Raw genomic sequence first — 17280 nt, forward strand, 5'->3', positions numbered from 1 at the left:
GGTGGTTGTTCAGCCTTTTGAAGGAGGATTAGTAGATTGTAGGTAAGACACCCGGGTTTCTCAGCTTCACTGTCTGGGGAACTGGAGTCAGTGACTAGTTGCAAGAGGATTACACCCAATGATGGAAGCAGCACCAGATATGGGGGACACTGTACCTGACAAGGACGGGCAATTAAGAGGCTCTGGGCCTCCATCAGGTGGAGAGGGTGAAGAGTTCAGCTACAAAGCCACTCCTAGATTGGTGGTTTGGTTTTTACAATGGTGCAGCAATACAGATATCCAGCACCGGCACCCAGTAGAGTTTGTTATTGCACACACTGAGGATTGTGACACCCATGTGCCACCCCTCAGGAGCAGCTGTGAGAAAGGGTTCCTGTCTGTGGAGGACACTGACTGGATGGGAGGGGCCCTGCTCCAGCCTGATGCTGAGAAGCCATGCTCCCTCACAAAGCCAGTGAACTCCCTCCTCCCTCTAGCATTGAGCTTTTATCCAGAATGAAAAAAAAGAATAGATTCAGTTCTCTGTCTAGCTGTGAGTTCAAATCCACTGCCCCAGCTGTTTCAGCTGTGGTATTTTAAGGTCTTGTGGCAGAAGGATACTCTCGATTTTTCCTGCAGAAGATCTGTCGCTAGAATAATTAACTGCTCAATGACTAGTAAGAATTGTCTCTATAACCTTGTAGCAGTATGGTAAATAATCATTAAAGCAGGAAGGAACTGAGTTTCAGTCAGGGCTAATGAAGTCCTATGGATTTGACATGTTATATGTTCCATTCCTAGTTCCTGCAGTATGTCTCAGTCACCTTTCTGTGTCTTCTAGCACGCCCCAGAGTCTGGGATCTGAGGAGAGCAGAGAGACTACCAGCATAACTGAGCAATCCTTTTATTTTACTGGAAGTCAGGATTTTCCTTCCAAATTGGAAGAACTTGTAGCCATTCCCCTTGCTGGCCTGTGCACACTTCACTGAGTGACTGCAGAGAAACATATGCCTTCTTCCACGCCAACCGGTGGCCTGATTTATCACTAGCAACTTGTGGACTTGCATAAAAATAAGTCACCCTGTCTGTCTCCATGCACTTCCACTCTTAATGTACAGTGTTCCTGCCTTGCACAGTGAGTGCTACTGGATAACTGGAGGGCTGTTTGGTTCAGAGTACAGATGAATTGTTAAGACACAAGCATGATGCTGGCATTAATCACTCCTCTGGTTTGTGACTGCTTTCAAAATTGTAGATTCAAGGCTTCCATAATTGAAGTTGTGGCTTGGGTATGAATTTCTGATCAAAACTACAGGAAGTTGGTTGTGCTATGTTCAGTGAGCATATCCATTGTGTTTTCCTGTGGCCGGTTTACTCGATGTGCAGCTTGTAGTCTGTTCTTCCTCTGCCTCTGTCACAACTGGGGTGCTCCTATGTGAATTGTTCTTTGCTTTCAAACATTTTATTTAAGTGTAGCGTTCCTGTTTTATCAGATCTCCTAATTCAGAGTTCATCAGTCCTGCCAGAAAAATTGATCCTTGGCCTGTAAACATCCTTAATTTTGAAATCATTCATTCTTTCTTAGGCTGAAAGGATGAGCAAAAATGGGCAGAAGACACATCATTCCTCTACCCTTGCCATAATTCTTTGGTTTTCTTTTTTAAAGTTTGTGATTTATGCTGTGTTCTTCTTTCAAATGTTACATCAATCAGCAAACACAGATTTACAGGTGGAAGGAACGAAGGAGCTTCAGCCTACATTGCTCTGTGGCCTCACAGCTTGTATCAGCCTGACCTCTGCAACCAGCCTTGGCTACTGCAGTGTGATTTTTCAGAATTCATACACAGTGGGAAATTCTTTTGTCTGTTACGCTATTAAAGATAACAGAAAATAAGATCAGTGAAGTCATAAAAATTGCTCTGGATCTACACCCTTGTGACTGAGATCAGAACTAAGACCATTAAGATGCTCTGTTTGTGGGAGCTAGCAATATTTAAGAAAACTTTTATTAACTTCATTGTTATAATTCTACTGGAGTGGTATCACTTAATCTGCATAATCCCAACCAAGAGGGATAAAGTGGTCCAATTAACCACGTATAGGGAAACTATTTATATTCCATTGGTTTTAACTGTACACAGAATTAACAAAATTCAGAGAAATGAGTATTAAACGTGCATGAGATTTACCATCCTGAGGCCAAACAAGGAAAATGGAAACACTGAATTCTGAATTAACAATAATTTTTATATTCATAAATGTGTTTTTTATTCTTATGTACACAATTACAGTGAGAATTAATGATGAGGATCAGTCTGGCAGTGATACAGGGCAGAATAGTGGAAAATGGTATTATTTCTCTTTTAATTCTCGGGGATCAGGCAGTGTGGGACAACAAGAATACCTGCCTCAGGTGGGAATTAAAAGCTTTAATATATAAGGCTTAATCCTGTTGCAGCCAAAATCCTCTTTTCACGCGTTACTGTTGCTTCCGCATTTTGATGTGAAAAGTTTCAAAATAATGTCTTTTCTTTAGGATACTGAAAGCCTCTTAAAACTGTGTTACAGAAAATGCTCAGCCCAGCCATGTAGTAATAATGTCAATATATGTCAACATCTTAAGATGCAAGTTCAGAAAAGTGAATAAGGTGACTGCTTCCTTTCTCAGTCAGTGCAATCAGAGTGATGCAGATTTTCCTTACCATTAAAGTGTGGCTATAGAGCATCTGAATTATTTAATTGTTCTTGTGGGTATTGAACGTGTGAACTTACAGGTTCTATTTCAAGGAAAACCAACTACCATGTTTGATGCCCTTTTGTTCCACATTTGGGATAGGAAGCCCTCCATGGGATTCATGTGACATGACTTTATCAATGCCATGAGCTCTGGAAAGAACCCCTATAGAGATAGCTATGGCACGGTCTCATAGTGTGTCAGACAGTAACTATCAGTTTGTTTCTGAAGAAACAAGTGAAAATGTGAGCTGCTGGTCAAATCCTGCAATCCTTAACACTCGTGAAGCCTCTATTCATACAAGTCATCTAATTTGGTGTATGTAATAGGAGAATCCATTTCAAGGCTAGGCTCTAAGTCAGCCCATACTCCTGTCAGCAGATATTTCTGAAACTTTGTGCATGATACTGATTTATATGAGATACCTAAAGTCCTACCACTCTAAACTGGTATTTGGGGAGGAAGAATAGGTTATGAACTTCCAGAGCAACCTTCTTCCTCCTGTTTCTCTACCACTGCTTGCTTCAGTGCTCCAGCCTGCTGCCAGGATGCCATTTGCTGTTTCCTGCTGTTGTGGGTTGGTGTCACTTGTATTTGCTGTATTTGTTGTATTTGCTGCTAATATTAGTGATGAAATAAGGAATAAAATGGAAAAGGCAATTTTTAACAACTGATTCCCAGTTACCTACTCCTTTTTATCTCTTCTGTGGATTAACTGATCAGTGGATGCAGAAACCCTGGAACCAGCTCTGCTGAGAGGCAGATAAGGTCAGGCATGCCTCTTAGCTCATGAACAGCACCTCACTGACCCAGAAAGAGTTGAGCCGGTTTTATGCAGCGTGCATCCTTATCCACATGGCCAGGAGGCTCAAGCCACCTCTGTGAAAGGCTTCTAGTGTTACCGAGCTAGGCTTCTGTAAACAGGGGCACGGAGCAGTGCTTTCAGACACAGGCAGCCGAGGTCTGCTTAGCTCTGGCCACCCCCACGCCCACCCAGCACCGCACCCCAGCTGGCTCTGGCAGAGGGCTGCAGATGTGGGTACGCGCAGCAGTAATGCCCGGAGCAGAGCCCCGGCAGCCTTTCCACCAACATGAGTTGTGGAACATACTTACTTCTTAAAAAATTACTGCATACAGAGCTGTTTTCATTGATAAACTGGTTTCTTTTATTATTCCCACAGAAATTAAAGTTTACAAGGGAAATCTGTGGTTGAGAGTATTTGTGTGTATGGTTTCATAGTGCAAAAAGATTAACAGTAGTAGACTTACTTGAAATCATGGTATAACATTTCATGTTTGAAATGTGTGATATATGACTGTTTAAAACATAACTTCCTTAAACCATCGCTGATTTCGTATCTGCTTCATCTGGATGGATTAAAGCCATTAAAATATACATGTTCTTTCCATGCTATATTGATACTATTGGAGCAAAACCATCTTCCATGTTATTTAGAAAAAAGAATTCACTTTTAAAATTGTTATTTCAGGAGCTTTTAACTCTTAATATAAAGAAAACCCTTTTGTTGTAATAAATGAAGATACATCCAAATCATTCCTCCATGAGGATGCATTTCCAAAGGATTTTTGTGCGATTATGTGACAAGTAATTTTCTTCCATGCCTGTAAAGGGAGCTGAGTGGATAGTAGAGATAAGGTTTCGTGGAAAGGAAGAATGGAAACCACATTGTTGAAGTTATTAAGTTATTTTTTAAGATCTGCTGTCTCTGTAGTCTCTTCCATTTTTGTGGAAAAAAGGCTGCATTTTGAACCACCTTTCTGTTTCATTGTTGTTCTTGGTTGTAAAAAAAAAAAAAAAACAAAACAAAAAAAGCCCCATCACCTTCCAGTAAAATTGTATTAGCAGATTTTAAACAATTTTATTTCCTCATGAACTGAAGCTAAATTGTATCCTGACAGGCCTGATTTATCAGGCAAATACCCCACGTTGTTTGTCAGCTTCTTTGTTGGGGGGAAGGAGGAGGGGAAACCCGAGCAACAAAAGACCGTAACCTATTGATATTACTTCTGTGATACACTGGGGAAAATAGATTGATTTAGAACTAACCACAGAAAACTAGTCGATCTGATGAGTTTACAACAGAGCATTTTTATTTATTTATTTGTAACGAGAGTAAACATCATCAATATTCCACCCTGTGTTATTGGAAGCCTTGCAGACAGTGTGGGTTTGTGTCAGCATGCTGGGGCTATCTGTATAATGAAAGAAGGAGAGCTTAAAAAAATGGAGGGACCTTGTTTTTCTCACAAAATTGAGTGTCTTGGATGTCCAGTACATTATCGTGAGTTGTAGGATTCACAGGACAAATAGATAGGTGAGCATGTTTATTGTATTTCATCTTTTTTTTCTTTAAGAGGTTATCTTTTTTTTTTTAATTATATTTCTGTTATGTATCTCAAAAAGCTAGTAAAGCACAGGAAATTTTCTAACTGAATTTCACTGAAGAATGCCAGCCTGCAATTAACTTTCCCAGCATGTTGCCTCTGCACAGTGTTTGCATGAACGAGGAGTTCATGGTAGCAAATACTTACAGGACCAGCACAAACCAAAATGTGGCACCAGTGTGCTATTTTCTGAATTGCTAGTATGCTGTTTTACAACATTTTTGATTAAAAATACTTACAGTTTTAAAATTAAACTCATTTTTTTTCCCATGGATTGGTAAATGAGGGTGCTAGTGAGGTTTTCTGCCTCATTGTAAGCCTTCTTGAGGGACAAACCATAAATGCTTTGATGAAGAGGGTAAATATTCCTTACTCTAGTTTATTTAACAAGGTAATTTCACTTGACCTTAAATTATTATTTCAGAAGTATTTTAGTATTCACTATTTTGAATTCTAATATTATTATTAGAGTGTTTTCAAAGTTACCTGTATTCTCTCCTGCATTCAGCTACAGCTTAAGAATTAAAGGTCGATAACCAGAATGGTGTAAACCCCAGCAATGTGCATGTGAGCAGAAACATTCCATCCGTTTCCCTCTCAGAGGGCACGAGCAGAGTGTGTGCATTCCACTCATCTTCTGTATGTCTTGTTAGCTCACCAGTGGTTTTAATCCTTTAAAAACAAAACAGCTGGGCCACTTCTCTGCGTGTGAATTCCCTGTTGGGTGCAGAGAGCGGTCCAGCTGTAGGGCACAGCTTGGCAGTGAGAGAGCACTGCCCTGCACAGCAGCGAGGCTCCTTTCTGTGCCCCATGATTTTTTAAAAATGACAGGCTGACTTTTTATTTCCTGAGGTTTAATGCTGCTTAAAAGCGGGTTATGGGGGGGGGAGGGGGGTGTGTGTGTGTATCTTCCAAAACAATGCCTGCAAGGGAATCTCCCAGTAAAAGTTGCAGATGAAGGAGTGAACTGCCAGCAGTGTCCAGTGCAAGGGTCCCGACATCTCCCCTATTCTTCCCGTGCCATGGATTCCTGCTTCTCCTGCAGCTTACTGCCCTGGCACCTGACCAAACTCTTTTGTTTTCCAGGGACAGTTGTTGCCTGTTTTTAGGTTGCAGAGACTGCAGCCTCATACTTATTTTCAGCATTTCTTGCTCCGAAAGGTTGATGTCTGTGTGCACGGTGTTAAGGCAGAAGGGTAATGGCCTTTTTTAAAAAAATTTCAAACTGCTTTGAGATTTTTTACTTTTAAGTGCAGGCTTCTCAGCAAGGAGGATTTTCATATTACTAAGTATTATTAAGTAAAAGTGCTTAGTCTTTTTATAATACTGTAATGTACAAGAAGTGCCAGTTTAGCAGTAATCAGTTGTGTTCCTGTCAGCCTTTGGATACTGTTGTGACAAATTTGATATCCAAGATATGGTTACTGGAATATTTAAGTAATCCATTAAAATATACTTGTGTTTATCATATAATCACAGAATGGTTTGGGTTGGGAGGAACCTTAAAGACCATCTAGTTCCATCCTCCCCACACCATGGACAGGGACACCTTCCAGTAGACCAGGTTGCTCAGAGCCCCATCCAACCTGGCCTTTCAAGCTGTAACAAACACAACTTGAAATTAGCAGATCCTCGATAGTCCAGAAGATCTTTTCAGCCTGCTGAGGTGTTGGAGGTCTTTCTCACTCATCCCAGGTGATGCCTGAGCAAGCACACTCCGCCCTGAGCTTTTCTAAGTGTCACATCCAGGTGGTGAGAAGCATCCCTTTGCAGTGTTTCGAGGCCTTATTTTCAAGACAAGTCACTGAAGCCTTAAACAGTGAAAATCTTAGTTATGTCTAAGAGCCATTTTTGTGTTAGATCATGGATAGTTTAACCTCCCTTTACAGCCATTTACAAAATAGAGTTGTTGAAGTGATCTACTGCATTTTCCATCTGCCTTTCTTTAGGTATGTTGTGAAAGAAATGGCTGAAAAGGACAGCACATTTAGGTATGATTTTAAACATTTCCTTTATGCTTTAACTGCACAGTTGCATTCAGTGTGTTGTGACAGTATCTCATGTGCACATGCTGTTAGAATTCCATGCCATTTTCCAAGGCATTAACATTGAAAGATGGACTATTGTTAGCCAAGAATCTTTTTTTTTTTGTTGTCTGATAGCATTCAGAAAGGAAGAACAAAAGAGGAATTGGTGTGGGGTATATCCTGGTGAATTATTTTAGTCTTCCTCTAACTGTACCCCTTTTCCTCCCTTTCCTATCCCTGTTAGACATTAACCCCTTATTCCCTGCTCCCCCTCCCCCAAGTCAGTCACATGGGTAATTTTACAGCTTCTTCTCTCAACAGATAACAGTCTGGAGCTAAACGTATTATTGTCTACTTGTCATATGTATTGGTTTATCATCTGTATGTATTGGTTTTGTCATCTAAATTATAAAACAGCTCAAAGAAGCAAGCAGTAGTGTTTACATGGCTTAGTGCTGCTTAACCCATCTAAGCTGTTAACTGTGTAAAATGTATTTGCAATGCAGGGGTATTGTTGTTTTAAAAAGTTTAGGGCTGGGGTGTGCTTCCTAAGTAGGAGTCCCTGATTGCTGGAACAAGGAAAAAAAGCTGAAGACTAGATAGTATTATTTGGTTGTGAAATTGAGTACTTCTAATCTATTTCAGTCATCAGCCTCTTGCAATTAATATAGCATTGTTTATGTTGGAATCTGTACACTTCTGCTTCTTCATTTTTCCTTTAATATGTATAGTTCTGTGCAGTCGCAAATCCACAGTGAAGGAGAATTTAGGAGGTTTTTTTAACCTTGCTATATGCTCTCTTCTTTCTTTATTAGTAGGTGTTACTGTTACAGTTCTTTTGAGAGTATTGAAATATAATGCTAGACAAGTTCCTCAAGGTGTTCCTCTATTAAGATGTTCATCTTCTTTATATAAAAAAATCGCCCTGATTCACCTTCCTGTCAGTGATGTAGTGAAGAAAGGATTTCCCGTTAGCATAATTGCCATCTCTTTATGGTTTTGAGCCTGGTGCTACCTAGCAAATCATGGAAGCCTACTGTGAGAAAGACAATCCCATTTTAATAAATCCTTCTTACTTTTGTTCTTTGTAAGTGCTGATTCTATTGTAATTACACATTTGAGTTTTATTTGTCTCATGATGTAATTTACATATAAACTTGTATCTTGTATTTAAGCTAACATACATTATTTCCATGGTGCTTCTGAAGTGAAGAGATACTCACTTAGTGGTTGCACTAACCTAGAGTTTCTGAGAACAGAGTCGAATGAGAACTGGTCAGTTTTCATGGCAGGAGTCAGCTTGTGTACTGTTCTGTACATGTATGTACACAGAGATGTGAATGTGAAAGCTCCCATGTGCACATCGTGCTATCAGCTTTCATGATGTTGTAACATAAGTGCACGCAGCAGAGAGGAGGAAAGGGCTGAAGTGCTCAGGGCGAAAGGGTTAATGTCATACCTTAATGCCTGGGGATGATGCCATGCATCATTTGTGAGCTCTGAGGTGGCTGACCAGTTCCCTTGGAAAGAGAAGGCATTTCAGAGCGAGGTGTGATCTTTGTTGATTGACAAAGAATGAATAAATAGTTAAAAGAGCTGAATAAATACCACCCTCCTGTGTAAGTCCAGGCACACCCAGGCTGGCACATGTGTATTGTAATGTGACACTTCACCCAGGTGCTTGAGGTGATTTGTAATGAAAAACATCCCCAAAAAGCCAAATCAGAGTTTAATCACAACTGCTTCTGATAGAGTTTTTCTTTTACAGTGACATTTCAGTGGCAATTGAAATAAATGCAAAGTATTACAATATTTTGCAAATAGGATGTATTGATAAGTATACATGCAAAGGGTGATGGAGGCTGCTTGAGTGGAAGCAGGGGCCTTGAGCAGGTTCTTTGCCAATTGGTGACGTGAAATGGTCCACTGAATTGGATAACACAGTGCATACCATAGTGACTGATTAAAGTGATTTGTCCGTGACTACGGCCTACTCTGCTACTGAGGCCCTTTACCCTATTTTCAAACTTTTTCTTTTTTTCAACCATTCTAAACAGATGTGATATTAAGGGAGAAAAGAAATGTGCTGATGTATTCACAGCTATAAAATTCCATATTCTGAATTAAGATAAAACACACAATTTCCAGAATGTCTGCACACTTCTATGCAATACTGTATTATAATGCACTTATCCCGGGAACAAGTACACTGCTAGAAACTGATGACAAAGGTAGTAATAAATACCATTCTCTAATATAACCTAAATTACAATCAATACCACATTTGTGAATTCGTAGATGTATTTATTGGAAGGGGAGAAAGTAAAACACTTAAAGATTTTTATTTGTTGCTGGTGTTTTGTTTCTCTAATTGCAAGCCTTATTTCCTTACTATTTTTTCCAGAAGGTATTTAGAAATCTTGTGGTGGAAACACGGCTGAATGCCAGTTAGGAAGACTGAATGCTGAACATACTGTTAAGTGGGGGTCACTAGTTTGAAAATACCTGCAATGATGTGGGGAAAAGTAGTCAGAGGGATACTGTTTAATAACTTGCAAATGATTTTTTTTAAGTGTAGGAGAAAAAAGCTTGATGTTTTGGTCTTAGATCAGGATGTTTGGATTTAACAATGTACTTAGTATGTCATTTCCCTTCCTGTGCTAGGGAAATCAATACTAAGTGATAATGGGGCTTGTACATGTTATTTTCTTTGTGATTCAAGGGAAGCTTTGTTAGACTCTGTGTCTCTTCATTGGTTAGTCTGTAGTATATGCAGACAGAGTAGTGTAAGCATAGTCTTCAAATTCCACTGAAAAATCACATCAAACTTCAGTGCAGTGGTGACATCAAAATGGAAGCAGTTCACCTAAAATATGTTACTGCAGTTGTTTTAGAAGTGCAGAGTTAATTGTACTGGGCTTGGTTTCTTTTTACTCATCTTAAAGGAAGATACAACAATAAATTACAGTAATTTCTGAAAGGATAATGAAGTTCTGTTCATTATTTAACTTCTTTAAATTATAGGTCAGTCTTGTAGGACATGGTGGCATGCAGCATGCCATGAGCAGCTTGTGCTGTTTTGCCTGTGGAAATGAAGATATGGTTGGTATCTTGCTACTATTGATGAAGATGTGAAGTGGGAGGTGCCAGGGATTGTCTCATGGAGTGGATTTACAAATGTTGGTGTTTGCAGTCTTTTTAAAAATTACTCAGGTTTTATCAATAACATTTCTTTGCAGGGTAAAGCAAATTCGGGAGATGAGACTGCAGCTGTACATATAGCTTTGCACAGACTAAAGTTCTTGATATTGAATAAACTAGTAGTGACTACTAAATACTAGGTGAAATAGTCAAACGGTGCCTTGTTACTTTCCAGGAATCTGAAAATATACATTATCTTTATGTGGGCTTGATCCAGAGCACGTTGCAGTATTTTGTTCATAGTTATGGTTAGTCATTTTTTTAATCCTTCAGTTGACTCCACAGACCTAAGTATTTGTGAAATAATTTTTTTTAATTGGTGGTTAAGGGAAAAAAAAATATTGGTTTAGTTCTTTCCAGTAACGTTAGATTATTATAAATGAAATATCTATGCATTCAGTGCAAGTTTTATAAGACAAAGAAACAGAAACCATACAAAACCAGCCGAAATAGAAAATTCAGTGGTGCACATAAGGTCACCATGCCAAAGGCGTGTAATTATTTCTTTGTATCCTGTGTTAGAATAATGTAATCCAGTAACTGGTGTTCCTGGTGTGTGTTACAAAGGATTCAGTAAGGAATTGCTGGAGAGTTCTTCAGGACTCCCATGGCTAACAAGGTTAAATAGAAGAGTTCGTGGGCTTCAGCCATTTCCGAGAAGTGTGGGAGAAGCCTTGTCCGTGCGGCTGGAGGAGGCTCTCTGCCCCCCTCGGCTCCCGGCAGCGCATCCCATGGGAACTGGCACCCCGGACACAACCCCGTGCACGTGGGTTGGGAGTTTTGAGAGCAAGCAAACAAACCCGGATTCATGACTCTTGCCGGGGCTCTACTGAGTTTATTGTGCGTCGAACCCGTAAATGCCATTCCAGACCCTGTGACCCCACCGTAAAGGTTTGGCCCAGCGCCTTGGCCCGCCGTGCCTGGGCGGAGCCAGAGGAGCCGAGGTGCCGGGCCCTGGGACAGAGCCCGCTGGTGCGGGGCACCGCGTCCTCCTCGGGCCTGGGTTTCCCTGGCTGCAAGCACCGTGTCCCGCGGGCCCTGGCTCCGGGAGCGGCCGAGCCGCGGCGGCGGCAGGCGCTGGAGCCGCGGGACGCGCGAGTCCCGGGGCGAGCAGGGACACCGCGGGGCGATGGCTGGAGATCTGGTGCCCTCTAGTGGGGCCGGCGCCCGGGCCCGCCGGAAACCTTCCCGTTTGACGCTGCGTTGCATAACTCCATGTCTGTCTCTGTTTGGTTTTAGATGCTACAACTGTGGCGGCCTCGACCACCACGCTAAAGAATGTAGTCTACCTCCGCAGCCAAAGAAGTGCCATTACTGTCAGAGCATCATGCACATGGTGGCTAACTGCCCCCATAAAACTGTCTCGCAGCAGCCCGCTAGTTCTCAGGGAAGACATGAAGCCGAACCGCAGCCTTCCACTTCTGCCTTCCTGAGAGAAGGGGGAGGAACACACGGCTTCTCGTCTCCATCGTACTCTCAGGAAGGCAGGCCGGAGGTCTCGGAGCGCTCGGGCAGGTCACCACAGGAAGCTTCGTCGAGTAAGTTGTCTGCATCGCCTGAAGAACCGAACAGAAAGGGGCCTTCTGTTCAGAAAAGGAAAAAAACTTAATGCATTTGTCATAATGTTCCGTTTTTTTTACCCTCTTGGGATGTCTACCTCATGCAAGTACAGGGGAAATAATTTCATTATCACTGTTGAGGAACTGTGAATGTTTTTTTGTTTTTTCTTTAATAGACAAATCACTCCAAACAAAATACATTTGAGCAGGGTGCATTACGTTTTACCTTCCGTGTGTGTATGAGTGTGCATGTGAGTGTGTGTATGTGTACATATCTATAAATATATATTTTTCCATCAGACCATTCTCCAGATCCCACCAGACGTTACTGTGAAGCAATAGTCACAGTACCCAATATTCCTGAACTCATTCCTAGAACCTGTTTCCAAATGTGTTCAAAAAGCAAACAAGAAAACCCAAGAACTTTCACTCAGAAACAAACCAAACCTGATAAACCACACACAGAACTGAGATCAAGACTGTTACTTCTCTTGTGAACCAAAGGATACTTTCATATTTTAAAGCTGCCATATGGTACTAAAGATACTAAGACATCCCCCGTACCATCAATTTTAATTACTTCCTTTTTCATCTTCCCAAAGTATCAAAACCCCTCCCCTCCCCACACCGGTGCAGGGCAGTGTCATGACTCAAGACGACTCTCATTGCCATTACCCTTTGTTGGTGAGGAGTTTAGAGCTCCAGAAAAGACAATGAATGTGTAGTTTCTGTGATGGTTTCTCAAAACATCTTGTTAAATTAATATGATTGTAACTGTAATTTAGATGTCTGTTGTGTAGGGGAGAATGTATAAGTTGTTACCAAACAGACCCTTTTGAGTGGTGTCAGGATACCATCCTGGTTAGTCATTTGTATTCTGTGAACATTTAGGGTACCTTGGTGGCAGTAGTAGCCACAGCAGCAGCAATTTCTCTTGGTCCCAAGTAGTGTCCCTCAATTTGAAGGGTCTTCCCCCTTATTTTCTGTTGAAATACATGGAGAGAGCTCCCTAAGGATTTTTATTGTTGTTGTTTGTTTGGGTTTTGAAGAAAACAAAATGCAAAGCTAATGAGATCCTGGGCTAAAGAGTTTCTTAAGAATAAAGGTTGATGGGTACTTGGGGTTGCTCAGCTAGCCTCCCTTGCTGATGATACAGCATGTGTGCAGACCAGCCTGGGTGAAGGGACCTGCAAATTTGCCAGAAGCCCTGGACATCATCTGCTTCTTGTGAACTGGGGGCTGCTGCTGATCAGCCTTGGTCTAGAGTTCCCTAGGACCACACACTTCTGTGTGAAAGAGGAGAAAGATTGGTGGCCTCAGAGTGAGGCTCCCTGGGCTGCAGGCCTTGCTCGGGGTTAATAGAGTTGGAGCCTATCAAAACTTCGAGTCGCTTTCCATTTGTAACTTTTGAATTACCAAGTCATACGTAAGATAACGTACTCTGACAAATCCCATTGTGGATGTAAGTTAATTAGAGAAACCTGTATAATCCTTAACATTGGCAATAAACACAGGCTGTTAAAGCTTGAAAGTGTCGGGTAGGTTTAAGCTCGGATAATCAAACTAAAGGAACAGCCTGTGTGAAAGGCTGCAGCGAGCCAAAGTCTTACCATGGTAGCTCCTCTGCAGCCAATAGTTACAACAGGTATGCAGCTGGCTCATTGCGTGGCCTTCCCCTTCCCACTTGTCCTGCCAGATGAGACTTTTACTGGTGCTGCTGCTGCTGCTTCAGTGAACAGGTAGTAATCAAACTCCTCAGTGAAGGGCACAATTTCAAGAGAATTATTTTGTGTGAATTCCTTGCCAGTGTTTGCAAGAATCTCGAGGTTTATACTGAAGTTCTCAGTATGCTAATGCAAAGCTTACCTTTGACGATATTGAATGTGATATATCTATAGAGAACTTCCTTGCCTTATGTAAGGATAGTAAACTTATTTATGTAGACAAATCAAAGTGGCATTGCTTAACCTTCTAGTCGGTGTAAAAGCCAGGTTAAACAGCAAAGATGCAAAACTTAGGTCACTTTGAAAATTTAAACCAAAGTTCCTTATAGAAATAGGCAATTGTGGATTTGAAAACTGGTCATTCCCTGTTTATATGTAAGAAGTTCAGAGCTGAGATAAGGAAATACTTTCAACATGCGGATTTTTATTGGTGCTGTTTGAAATCACTGTGTGCACCGAAGTCAGACTGAACTGCTAAGAGCACATACCAAACCCTTATTGTTGAAAGCTTAAGGTTTTATTTTTATATATTAGAATGTTATCACTGTTACATAACATACTCAGGACAAAGAACTTTGCTCAGGGAATATACCATGTAATGTTTTTTTTTTCTTTACAGAATAGTCTACAGACTTGCTTACTCAGAACAAACCAAATAGTCTTAGACCTTTTTATCTCTATATAAGTATTATGTACTGATATTAGTAACTACCTCTGAGTTGACATAGACCTACGTTTCTGATAATCAGCTCTCAGCGTTTTGTATCATAAGTTCCTGTGAAATGATGAAGTGGTATTCTGTACTGGTTGCTTATGTGAGCGTTTGTGTCTTTACATTCACAGGGTCTGAGTTTTCAGAGATGCTGGGCTACCACAGCTCCCACTGACTTCCAGTCGGAGTTACTGGTGCTTAGCTTTTCTGGGAGGGGAGGGATGGGGGATGGGGGGTGGAGGGGGAAGAATAAAAACACAAAAGCATCAAGCCCACTTTGTTTACATAGGTGACAATAAAATTATTATTCTGTTTACAGCAAAAGGCTACCTCATATCTACTGCATGAACACACCTTTGTGCTGCTCTGGCCTTAAAGGTGGCTGTTGATCTATGGTACATACCTTTTATCTGTACTAAATATGTAACTGTTAGTTCACCACTGCAGACATTATGGTAAATAATTGTTTAAGATGAAGCATCCATTTGAAATTATGAGACCTTTCCAAACATTTCTTTGAAAGTTTTTGTTTTTCTGTCCAAAGGATTATGGGCACTGTTCACGGAAATAAATACAGCTCCAGAAGAGACAAAAATGTACATGCCTAGGATAAACATATGGCAGCATAAGCTGCAGCAGGGAACTACTTAGCACTGGGCTGCAGTAGGAAAAAAATCTAGTTATACTACTTCAATAGGCTGCTCCAAATAAGCAAAGAACCTTTTAAAGGAGGAGGCACAGAGTTTGGGATTCTTCCTTCATGTCTAAGGACAAAATTAATATTCGGCAGCATCCACTCAGGCTAGATTTCCCCCTATTCACCAGCCTGTCCTTGCCAGAGCGCTCCACAATAAAACTTGTTTGAGTAGAAATAGTTCAAATACCTGCTCAGACAGATGTATTTTTCTTCTAACAATAGTGGAGATAAGGTTAAACTGGAGCAAGAATGTCTCCCTCCCCTTCCCCCACCCCAAAATACTCAATGTGATTTAATTGTAAGGGACATTGTGAGATATTTTTTACTCTTCCCAAGGAGAGGTCATGGTATTTAATTACACGCTACAAAAGCTACTCCATGAGGAAGACTTGTATTTGGAGGAAGAGCCAAATAACTTTTTGCTGCAGTTAATGGTAAATCTGGCATTGTAATACCATTTGCAATATTTTGCCTTTAGCCAGCTTTCAGGGAGTGCCAAACACCACATTTGGGTCCTGCCTCTTCCCATTGCAGGCCACCTTTTGAGCCATTTTATTCTGCACCAGTGTTATCCTGGAGTTCCTGCTTGGTCATACTTAGTTTTGTTAATAGAACCCCATGAAAAAGTGCTTATAGATCTTGTTCCATTCTTTGTAAGAAGAATTATAAAAGAACATGGGAAATCACACTGAGTCTTAAATTTAATTTAATTAATTTATCTGTAAGAAATGTTTATCATAAAAAATATATATGTATTCCCCTGTGCTAGATATAAAAGTAATTGGGAAGATATGTACATGTGCAGATGCACTGATTTTAATTTCCTAGAAGTCTTAATGAGATTTGAGTTGTTTTAGAAACAAGCAGAGCCTTGTTAAATGCATCAATCTTATTTTGCTTAGTTTATCAACAGCCTCTTTAAGATCCAGTGGTTGTGTTACCCCTGTTACAACTGTTGACTGATAACAAGAGGTTGATCTATGAACACACACTTCTTCTTTTTTTATGTAAACCAGAGCTGTGTATCAGCAGCTGTGGCAGCGTTTTTCTGAGAATGTTGAAAAGTAGCAAGGTATTTGCTACCATTGTCATTGAACCAAATGTATGAGCAACCATCTTTACAAAGGACAATGGTTTTGACTACCTCTTGGATTACTAAGTTAAGCAACAACTGTCTGACAAACATCACCAGACTGGCTTAAACTAGTATGTGTTGCCTGTGATAATAATAACAATAACCATACTAGAGACCAAAGTGAACACTGATTTCTATATGTCTTTAATACTGTGTCTTATCTAGTGTTTTTAAATTATCTTCTGTAGTATAGATTACCTCATTGTCCATTTTGACTTGTATGTTGTTTACAAGGTGAAATAAATGAAAAATCACTTGAATTTTATGTTGTAAGAAAAAAGCCGTGAGTTGAAGTTTTGAAGGTCATTTCACCTGTTTACTGTCTTGAGGGACTAAAGCACTGATTACCTTTCTGCATATCATGTATTTTATATTCTCATTTCATGCCTAATGTCTTTTTTTTTCCTGTCAGTCATGGATATTGTGAGGTTTAAAATAATTACTTGATTAAAAATAAAACATATAACGTTGGCATTTACAGTGAGCCATTGAGATTTGCTTTATTTTCATGGTAAAACACACTGCATATCACTGGAGAGTTTTCTTTTGTACCTATGCTCACTTCGTTTTGGGATATTACCTTCACAAAAAATAATTTTAGTTATATAAGCTGTTGTTGGGAGGAGAGAGGGAGGGAGGGACGAATAAATGATTAATTCATAGCTAGATCATACTTGCAGTACTGTAGAAATTGTACCCCAAAACCTATTCACCTATTGAAATTAAATTGCAGTATTATAGCTTTTGGTACTTACTCTCTGTGAGAATACACTGGACATTAAAACTGCCAGACATTTAGACATGTAGGTTATTCTCTGGGCTGAAAAGCTTTTGGTATTTTAGGCCTCATCCCATCTTTATTACTTCTTCCATAATCTGTAAGCTTGTATATATCTATTTCATGCTAGTTTAAACTGAATTGAAGAGGGGTTTCTCTCTAGAAAGGGAAGTGCTGTCATTTTTCATTACCTGGAAATTCCTTCTCTAGATTACATAAAGCATTACTAGTGACTTGGATAGCATTAGCTCATCATTCTGTATTAAAATATTTGAGGACTTGTATATGCCACTTCCAGTGCCTCTGTTTCAACAGAGGGCTCTACATG

At 40.3% G+C, this 17280-nt stretch overlaps 1 protein-coding gene across 4 annotated transcripts in view; it reads left to right on the forward strand.

Moving 5' to 3' along the window:
• LIN28B (lin-28 homolog B) overlaps window positions 1-16274 on the forward strand; it is a 96561-nt gene extending 80287 nt beyond the window's left edge. For all 4 annotated transcript variants that reach the window (XM_017739770.1, XM_017739771.1, XM_008637743.2 and 1 more), the window contains exon 4: window positions 11587-16274. In XM_017739770.1, the coding sequence (XP_017595259.1) occupies window positions 11587-11956 (370 nt within the window). In that variant the 3' untranslated portion in view covers window positions 11957-16274. The remainder of the gene's footprint in view (window positions 1-11586) is intronic.
• Window positions 16275-17280: the final 1006 nt, after the last annotated feature.

This window comes from Corvus brachyrhynchos, unplaced genomic scaffold (genome assembly GCF_000691975.1).
Source record: "Corvus brachyrhynchos isolate BGI_N302 unplaced genomic scaffold, ASM69197v1 scaffold14, whole genome shotgun sequence".
In the NCBI taxonomy this organism is placed as follows: domain Eukaryota; kingdom Metazoa; phylum Chordata; class Aves; order Passeriformes; family Corvidae; genus Corvus; species Corvus brachyrhynchos.